Source organism: Phascolarctos cinereus, unplaced genomic scaffold (genome assembly GCF_003287225.1).
Source record: "Phascolarctos cinereus isolate Bilbo 61053 unplaced genomic scaffold, phaCin_HiC Scaffold_2;HRSCAF=192, whole genome shotgun sequence".
In the NCBI taxonomy this organism is placed as follows: Eukaryota; Metazoa; Chordata; class Mammalia; order Diprotodontia; family Phascolarctidae; genus Phascolarctos; species Phascolarctos cinereus.
In genome coordinates, this window is record NW_027555625.1 from 63,540,907 (window position 1) to 63,550,927 (window position 10,021).

The 10,021-nt window shown below is 44.4% G+C and overlaps 1 protein-coding gene across 1 annotated transcript; it reads right to left on the reverse strand.

Moving 5' to 3' along the window:
- Window positions 1-251: 251 nt before the first annotated feature.
- PDP2 (pyruvate dehydrogenase phosphatase catalytic subunit 2) lies at window positions 252-8,192 on the reverse strand. Its single transcript, XM_020989436.2, has 3 exons — window positions 8,087-8,192; window positions 7,158-7,314; window positions 252-6,163 (listed from the first exon to the last, which is right to left on the reverse strand). The coding sequence occupies exon 3, from the start codon at window positions 6,106-6,108 to the stop codon at window positions 4,504-4,506; it is 1,605 nt and encodes a 534-aa protein (XP_020845095.1). The 5' UTR covers window positions 6,109-6,163; window positions 7,158-7,314; window positions 8,087-8,192; the 3' UTR covers window positions 252-4,503.
- Window positions 8,193-10,021: the final 1,829 nt, after the last annotated feature.

The following is a 10,021-nucleotide window of genomic DNA, read 5'->3' on the forward strand; positions in this document are numbered from 1 at the left end:
AAATAAAGGCCTCTTGTATCCAATTGCTCTCCCATTTCAGGTTACTAAATTGAACATTAAAGGAAGAAGGGCAAACACTGTAATGGGAACGTCTTGTGCTTTGAGCCAGCAAGTACACAGTATCCATCCAACTTCTCTTAAGGGTAGACTTTGAACAGCATGTTAAAATTTCCAGGGTCAAATAAAGATAGAGACTAAAGCTCACCAAATCTATTAACCTAAGGCCTAAAAAAAGAAAAAAGGACCAAGAATAGCTTTGCCACTTTATTCACAAGTTGCTCGTTTAAATATTTGCAAGTTAGAAAAAACCAGTCATACGAACATCTGCATCATCTGTATACAACAAATACAAATTTCAGAAATTATTAAGAGCATTGTTAATCATTTCTTCCAACACAGTAAATTCCTAACAAAATAAGACAATTGTTTTCTCCATGGCAAGTTAAACTGGCAGGTGCCTGAGGAATCTGGAGATAAAGATATGTACTCCATGAGAAAGTGCTTCCTTAGTACATCTGGTCATATCACATTTCACATTCACAGTGATGAGGAGGACATCTCTTCGCTACTGAATACAAAACATGCAACAACTATTGCTTCCCCAAAACCAATGCTTCAAAGGACTTTTGACTGAGTTATTGTGACCCAAGAGTAAGTAATATCGGGAGCTATCTGGGCTTCTAAAAAACAGCTAAGGAAATGCTGTGCTGTTCTTGTGTTTCTTATAAAATAATTAGAAATTATCAGCAAAGTGAGTGCTATTAGTACATTCACATTAATGGAACTATCAGAAGGTTGGAAATTGCACCAGTTCTTTCCTCATTCAGAAAGATTGTCCTAAAAAAACTTTCATCCCAGTCATGAGCACTTAATTTAGAATGTGCTTTTATATTATGTGCTTCTATACACACTTTATAGGTCAGCAGCATCACATAACTTGGTTTGGAGAGCTAATACTGAACTTAATTGGCCACATTCGTTAGAACTTCCAATTAGTACCATCATCCCTGACAAAATTTTTAGCTCATCAACATTATCAGTAACCAATGAAAAAAAATATTTGCAAATAAAAATTTCCTAAGTATTGCAAACACTACCTGAGTTTTACATGTGCAATTTTAAGAATGTTAAGCACCAAATTATGTTTGCAAAGTCTATATCCAAATTAAAACAAACTTTCAATACCACTTGAATCCTACTTTACTGCTACTGAAATACAAGATAATCTTGAAACATCTAAAAACAAGCTGAGAAACATGGTCCAGTAGGCTTTAGACATTTTAATTTTTCTCCTAGCTAAGAACTTTATTGCTAACCTCTCATCCCACAACAGTTCCAACACAAATACATGCCAGAGAAGGTAAATCAGCAGCTGAGTGAAGGCTGAAGTTTAACCAACATGATTGAATTCTTTTAACCCAAAGGTTTCACTGTTCTAGAGCAAACAAATCTTTTGCTTGACATCTACAGACATTTGGCAGGCTGGATATAAAGTTCATAACCATCCCCACAATGGAATACAAGCCACTTTTTTGCTTTTTAGTGAGGCAATCGGGGTTAAATGACTCACCCAGGGTCACACAGCTAGTAAGTGTCATGCATTTGAGCCCTGATTTGAACTCAGAGGGTCACCTAGGGGCCCACTCAAGCCACTTTTTGGTTAGTCCTTCCAAAGGCAAGATTGAAAAGCAAGAAAATGTACAAAGTGGGACAGAATTTCGCAAAAGATCTCTAGGCACCCTGCCTGCAAAGTGCATTACTGCAATTAAATCTGGATTCTTACGGATAATCCCAAGTGCTAAACTCAAGGCTCAAGTATAGCTCAATCTCTAAGACTAATTTTTTTATAAAGACTCCCCCCAGCCCCTGAAAAGCCTCATTTTTTAGCAAGCTGAAAGGAAGGGTAGTTACATGAAGTATATCAGTACTAGGAGCACACTCAGTTGCTGACAGGAAAATAATTCATATTATATTAAGTCAGAAGCAGCACAAATATTCCCAGAAATACAGGTCCTTGACTTGAGCAATATCTTGAAGTAAATTAAGGCAAGCCACATTAGTTGACATTTTAAGGCTATCATGGGCATCAGGGATCAGAATTTGCCTTGGTGTAAAAAAAAATGAGTGTTTTAAAAGCAGTAACCAGTTATTTCAAACAAACATTAGATGCAGCACTAAATTTCACTTAGTACTTACAGACTGAAATCCATGTTAAAACTAAAACAGGCCACATAAACATGCAGTGTTGCGGCATGGGAGGTGGAAAAGGGAAGAGAATTGTCCTAACCCTTAACTGCTTCTTATCCACATTATCAGTGGCCAAGGGGTGCAATAATCTGATACATACTACCAAGTAAATAGGAAAAGCTAGTGCCAAGTCACACTAATAGAGGCCCAAAGGGAATGGAGAACTTAGGCCCAAGACATACAACTTGGAGAGTTAACTTTTAGGGCACATCTCCTCAGAGTGAGGGGAGAGTGGAGGGAACAAACACCACATTTGTTAGCTTTTTAAACCTCTGGTTTCTCAAAGTTTGTCTAACTCGTTCTCCCCTTCTTAGGTCCCTTTAGTTACTCAAAGGGAGCAGGTCTTTCTGATCACACCTAAGACACCACCAGCTGAGCAGTGATGCCCTTGTTCCCACCCAGTGGGCCTTCTCAGTTGTAATAATTCACCCTTGCTAGAAAGTTCTAGTTTCATTAGAGGGAAGAACAGGGAAAGCATAAAGAGGAATGAAAAAAGTCAAACCACCCCAAAGGGAGTGAATGTTTTTCATGGTAGAACCTTAGGACTTACAGGCAAAATTTAAAGTATATATACAGCTTCATTTCAGACACCAATTAACTGCCCTTTAATTGTTTTTTTAATTTCTACACTCAGCACTAGATACAGGGGCTGAAATAGATTCTGTCTCAAAGTCCTTCCAGTTCTGATAGTTCAGGATTCTGCAGGGATTTAGAGATGAATAGCACCTTTGTGCTTTTTAAATTCCATACATCAGACTATGTGATTTCTTTAATAGGGAGGACTCCCAGCACAGGTACACCTTCCACGAAAGGAAGATTCCAAAGGAGGTATGTAGCGAGAGGTCAAATGACTTGTTCAAATCAATGTCTAAAGTGTCAGGGGCAGAGTTTGATTTTTTTAAATTTTTAAATTTTTTTCTTTTTTTGCTTTTTCGGTGAGGCTATTGGGGTTAAGTAACTTGCCTAAGGTCACACAGATAGTAAGTGTTAAGTGTCTGAGGCCCCATTTGAACTCAGGTCCTCCTGACTCCAGGGCCAGTGCTCTATCCACTGCTACCTAGCTGCCCCAGGGGCAGAGTTTGACAGGTCAAGACCTCAACTCCAAGCCCTCAGCATCCTGCTTCTAATTCCACATGTCTAATTTTTACTTCTCAATTCAAATCCTACATCATAAGAAAGCCTGCTCCTCCCCATAAAACTGAAAAGCAAGTTACATCTACCAAATACTCTGAATTGCCTGCTTCAAGTGCTATTCAGGAAGGAAGTAAAAATGTAGCATTTTCCCCTCCACATCATTTCTCCTTTACGTTGTCAGCAACAGCAAACAGAAGGCTTGGTCAAAGTTAAGAGGTAAGCTGAATAACTCTCATAGCTGGATGGATATCTCAAGGTAGATGGGGATCTTGAGTTAGACAGGGGAAATTACGCCTACTTAAGTCTTTGCCAGAAGCTAGGAGATATCCTGATGATCTCATCAGAATTCATTTGCATAATTATTCAACTGTCTACTCTGGAGAGAAACGGAGGGCAGCATAGGGAAAAGGTTCTACAAATAAAGGCCTTTGACGTGAAGGCCTTAGCAAAAGTGGGACTAAATGTCCCTTCATATTTTAAGGCATACATGCAAGATCTATTTGCAAGTTTGTACAATCAATTTTCTAGGGCCTAAAAAATAAGTAGAACATGTCATCACAAAATGTATTCACAAGGCCAGTCTAAATGTTACAATACTGAATAGAACAAGGGTCCTATAGTATGCTTTGTAAACCATGCAAATCAGTAATGTTGAAAACTCCTTTCACAGCCCATTAAGTCTCTAACAGTGAATTGTGACTGGTAAGTTCACAGGTATAGGGATGTAACCTAAGACGATCACAGTATACTTCCACTTTTAAAGAAACTATGACCCAAGAATCAGTTTTTTACATAACTCAAGCTCCAATCATTATTCAACATCAGATTTTTCTTAATTTAAATACTATTTAAAAAACAAAACACCTATTTGTTAAACTAGGCTATGCTCTAACTTCAAACTGGGGTTTTTTGTGCTTATGGAAAGATAACACAATGGAGACCACCTTTAACTTGTATGTTCAACTTTAGTCTAATCTATTAAGTTAAATATTTTCAGCAGATATTTGCACTAACATTTCTTTGCATTTCTAACAGTTCAAACATGACAGCTTAAACATAAAAAAATTTTATATCATAACATTTAAATAAACTTTTGCAGTCGGCGGGAAGAGGGGAAAAAACTTATTCACTCCTCTTATAAAACATGTCAATTGAGTCTGAATTAAAATAAACCACTGTAACTGTGATATCATCCCTATACATCCGTGCTAAATCATCGGGCAATGTCAACATGGCTGACAGCCTCTCTTGGTCCATCTCCCCATATCCGTTGCATCCAATGGCATGCCTAATTAGATGAGTGGCTGCATTTTGGTCAGGGGCAAGGATGCCTTTGGCTTTTCTTCGGAGTAACACGCTTTGCATGAGGCCCAGATTAGCCGGTTTCTCAGTCAGTTCAGGTTTCTGCCTATTTGCCTCCTCAAGGTGCTCCACAACAAGCCTAACCACATCTTCATTCCCCAGCAAGTCCCACAGTCCATCAGAAGCCATGACGAGGAACTTATCCTGACGTCTCAATTTGTGGTAAGTGATTTCTGGTTCTGCCGTCAAATAAGGCGGTGTGTAGTAGTTAGGAGGGGTGAACCGGTAAATATTCAAAGCCTCGGTGTCAAAACCTCTCTGGAGGACACTCTGCTGCAATTCTTTACTCCATTTTAACTGGACATCACCAAATGCCCTGGAAGGCATGAGAACACCTAAAAGCCTATCGTCCACAATAACAGTTCTCTCCTCAGACTCTGGATGTTCCTTCTTCAGCCTTAAGAGCTCAGCTTTGTTCCAGGCATTATGGTCTCGGGTAAGGGGCAGACAAGACCATGCCCCATTCTCTTCCTGCACACCAAGTATAGCACGACAGTCCCCAGCATTCGCCACATGCAAGTGAATCCCATCAACATGAGCCATACACGCTGTTGCACCAGAAAATGCAACCTGGAGGGAGAGGTTTCTCAACATTTCATCCTCCAAGGGAGCCTGAATTTCCAGAGAGATGTCAGAATCCAGTCTCTGGAAGGAATATGTTAAAGCTTCCTTTATGCTGAGCCCCATTTCCATATGCAGGTCCAGCAGCTCTTGCCAATAGACTCGGAGGTGGTCAAAGTGCACAGAAGTAACTTCCTTGTAAATACTGTCACCTGGGTGCTTATGCCACTGCAGGATGGGCAGGAGAGGCTTCATATACTCCATGGCATCCTCCAACACCTCCAGGGTTTTATGAGACATCAACGACACAGCGACATAATAGAAGAGCCTTTCACTTACTGCCTGGGCACATGCATGGCCCCCATGCCCATCAAAGACACCAAACATCATTCCTTTAGTCTGAAGGCAAGATACGACACTTCCACGGTCCTCGACTGGAGAGTTGGCAGCCAACTGGTTAGTTTCAAACCTTAACACTGGATTAGGAAGTTTGCCCTCATATTGGAGAATTTTATGTGATGATTCACCAGCTCTCAAGACCTCACTTATCTGGGCTGGTGTGAGCTGCAAATGAAAGTCATCTTCTTCAGTGGAAGTGTGCCTGAAAGCTTTTTGTAGAAAAAGGCTATTATTGTGTGGTCCACAGTCTACTGCTGTTGATTTAAATAGCTCTTTAGAAAAAATCTTCCACTTTAACTTATTCCTGTTTTGGACACATCTTGAATACAAATGTCCTTTCCCTTGTAAGGTGGCAATGCTGCTTCTGGCTGAATTGAAAATCCAACTCATCACAGTACTAGACATTATGAAATTAGACTGGATAGGGCTATTCCTTTAGGAGAATCAGATTTCTTTAAACCTGAAAATTAAAACATTCAAGGCTTAAGGAAGATTTAATTCTTGAAACATGGCATGTAAACATGCACTGAAATTATTTCACTATCCTTTAAAAGAACAAAAACATCTATGTCAGAAGACCAGGGGTTCAAGTCCTAGCTCTAAAACTAATTACCAATGGGACCTTGGGCAAGTAATTTATCTCACCTGGGCCCAGCTAGGTGGCAGAGTTAATACAATGCTGGTCACATCACACACACACATAAAGTTTAAATCCAGCCTCAGTCACTTACTAGCTGTAAGAACTTGAGCAAGTCACTTCACCCTGTTTGCCTCATTTTCCTCAGCTGTCAAATGAGCTAGAGAAGAAAATGGCAAACCAAATCAGTATGTCTGCCAAGAAAATTCTAAATGGGGTCACAGAAGTGGACATGACTGAAACTACTCAACAATAAGGACCTCTAAGGTCCCTTTCCAGCTCTAAGAGCTGATGAATTGAATCTCTAGCTTAACTCCTAATATTCCTACTCACATGTATATTTTTAATTTTTTTTTTGGTGAGGCAATGGGGTTAAGTGAGTTGTCCAGGGTCACACATCGAGCAAGCATCAAGTGTCTGAGGCCACATTTGAACTGAGGTCCTCCTGACTCCAAGGCTGGAGCTCTATGCACTGAGCCACCTAGCTGCCCCTCAATACATATTTAAACTTGTATAAATTTAGGCAAGAAAAGACAGGCAAGATTTTGGAACCACAGTCATTACAGACTAAAGCTACCCCATTTCTCCAGAACTCAAATGCACAAAATGCTGAATTTTGTCCCTTGCTCAAACGAAAGCAACCAAGCTTCTAAAAACAAAACAAAAACCACCAAGTCCAAGTTGACTTACTCCTGGACCACAAGACTCCAGTAGGCAGGCCTCCAGTTAACTGGGCAACTTCTAGGTGACCCTAGAAAAAGTGATTCAATCCCCTCAAAGCTCAAGCTCCTAGGAAAGGCAGGGCTGGTTTACTTACCCCTGGTCACCACACTCATCACCTCCAGGCGGAGGGAACTAAGGCAGGCAGCTCCCTCCTTCAGCCTAACCTCACTTCAAAGGCAAACTCTACCAGCCACACCCAAAGTCTGGGTCACCAATCCTCAGACTGAGGTTCTTCTGGTCCTCAGAAGGGGCTGTTAAGAAAAGACAGAGGTTGGAGTCTATAGCTGCATGACTCAAGCTCTGGGCCTCGGTGCTTTCATCTGCAGAATGGGGAGATGAGACTGGCCCGCAGGGTTTTTTTAAGGGTCATTGACAAGCCAAGGGGAGGAGAGCCAAGATAGGATTCTCACTGGCATCTTACACCTGATGTAAAATTGACCTACAGGCAGTGAGCTCAGAGGTCAGAAGTTCAAGTCTGGCTCAGCTGCTTTGACTTTGGACAAGCTGGGAACCGGAGTTGGGGGAGGGGAGGGCAGATGATGGCGATGATGGTGATGAAGGCTAACATGGCATTGCCCTTGCGCTAGGTTTTGCTGCTAAGAGCAGGTCATTTGCTGATTGCCTGGCCTGGGATGTACGGAGAGCTGGGCCGGAACCACGACTCTGATACTGCCAATGCAACCCCCAGGCCAGTCTCCCCTCCTCCTCGGTAGGCCTCAGTTTCCCCAGGTGTAAAATGGAAGGGCCACTCCGGCGCTTGCCGCGTAGGGCCCGGCGCCTGGGGGAGTCCAGCCCGGGAGAGGGCAGCCCCCAGCTCCGCTGCCTCCCTCCCCTGCAGCCGCCGCCACCGCGCGCTGACGGCCCGAAGAGGGGCCGCGGGAATCCCCGGGGCAGGGCGCTGCGGCGGCGGCGGCGGCGAAGAACGAGGCAGAGGAGCCTCGATCAACTGCCGGCCCGGCGCGCGTCCTGCTCCCCCCGCCCCGCCCCCGGCGCGCCCTGCTCCCCTCCCCCCCCCGCCCGCACCTGAGCTCGCGGAGCCGCAGTCGCCGAGCTGCCTGAGCGAGCGCGCCGCAGTCAGCCGAGCCCCGACAGCTCCAAGTCCACCCCGACCCGTGCTCCCAGCAGGGAAAAAAAGGTTGGCGGCAACGCCCACCCCCTTGCCCCCACCCGCCCCTGCCATTGGTCGAGCGGGAGCGGCCCCGCCGGTGACGGCTAGGGGCGGGGCCCAATGGGAAGGGCTGGCTGAGGGTGGCCGGAGGCTTCGTACCCTCGCCTTACCTCTCTCACCCCGCCTGTCCTGGGCGGGGGCGGGGCGGGGGCGCGGCCATTAACCCCTTCCCCGCCGCATCTCCGGGCGCTGATGCCAGGAACCGAGATCCTCAGGGCTGGGGGGGAGAGAAGGCTTAGAAAATATGGAAGAAGGTCTGTGCTCCGTCAGAACCGAACCCAGAGGGCTTAGAGCGGGATGGGGGGAGGGGAGGACCTGCGGGAGGGAGGAGGGGCGGGGGTGGGGGGGCGACACGGCCTTAGAGCTGGCAGCGACCTCAGAGCGACACTGACCCCCGAATAGAGAGCACTGGGATATTCAGTGTCAGCCGGCAGTGACCTTAGACCACAGGATATCTGGACATGCGATGTTAGGAGATGACCCTTGGTCATTTCATTCAGAGGAGTCAAATCAACGCAGCCCCAACCAGGTTCAAAAGTAATTGGAAAATGTTTAACAAACTGAATAATACAATACCACATAGATAATGGTAATTTGTGGTTTTCTAAGTCAATGTGGCCCCTTTGCTTGGCACCTAAATTCTCACGAACCACCCAAAGCTTATTCTTTCCTACCTTTTGTTTGTTTGTTTGTTTTTTAATATGATACACAGATAGGATGTATACTCTTGTAAGTTGTTGACTTGGGAACATTGGCTTCTATGTGCTCCCTTACTTAAATCAATCCACTTGCAAGTCATGACATCACCTTCCAGATGTCTTGGTCCTCTTTGAGAATGAGAGACAAAGAACCATCAATAATCTATCAATAGCTGGCCCACTGGGGACCCAACCGGACATTTCCAGTTGGGCAATGCATCTCCTTCCTTTCTTTTTTCCTCCCTTCCTTCCCTCACCTGTAGATGCTCTGCCCAAAGGAATGTAAATGTTGATGCTGAAACATTGTTTTTTCTCAAGGACAGAGCCTTAAACCCAAATCACTCTGGCTGTGATTGATTGGCCAACAATAGGTCCCAGCCCAAGCCTCATTTGGTCATTGTTTAGGCCCTGATTGGCTCAGAGTGAATGTAAATAGCAATTGTTTCTGTCTCCACCAGAAACCCTGAGGGTCTTCCTCTCCTAGATTAATTGTTTTTCTTTTTTTGACTAGGTAAAAGAGGCCATTCTTTGCGGATTCTTATCTAGCCTTAATCACTTGAGTGGAAGTTATGTCAGACAAACTGAGACCTGAGGAAGACCTTAGCTTAAAAAAGGCCAAGGTCTCCCACTGCATCCAGGGCCATCTCCAGTCATCCTGACCCACTGATGCCACTGCATCCAGATGGCTCTGACGGGGGAGGAGGGGGGCCGGGGCCCAAGCCAAGATCTTCACCCTTTGCCCCAAAGGGAATCTGACTCACAGGCCCCAGACCCTCATCTCCCTTTGAAAGCCTTAGCCTTACCTTTTAATCTTATTCTGATCTGGCTCCCTCTTGTCTATGGGCCCCAGAAAGGCCTTCCTTTATCACCTTTTGAAAGTCCTAGCCCCACCTTGATTTTGTGTAGATGCCTTTCAAACTTCTGCTTTCCTGTTCCCTCCATTATCTATTCCCATTGTCTATTCAATCTCTGACCTCCCCAATTAGAATTCTTACCTAGACCCTTTTAGATCTAGTCCACTTGTAAGTCATGGTGTCACCTTCCTGATGTCATGGTCCTCTTCAAGAATGAAGGACAATAGGGGGCAGCTAG

Coding starts and splice junctions, on each gene's coding strand:
- PDP2 (XM_020989436.2), bottom strand. CDS start 6,108: ATGTCTAGTACTGTGATGAGTTGGATTTTCAATTCAGCCAGAAGCAGC.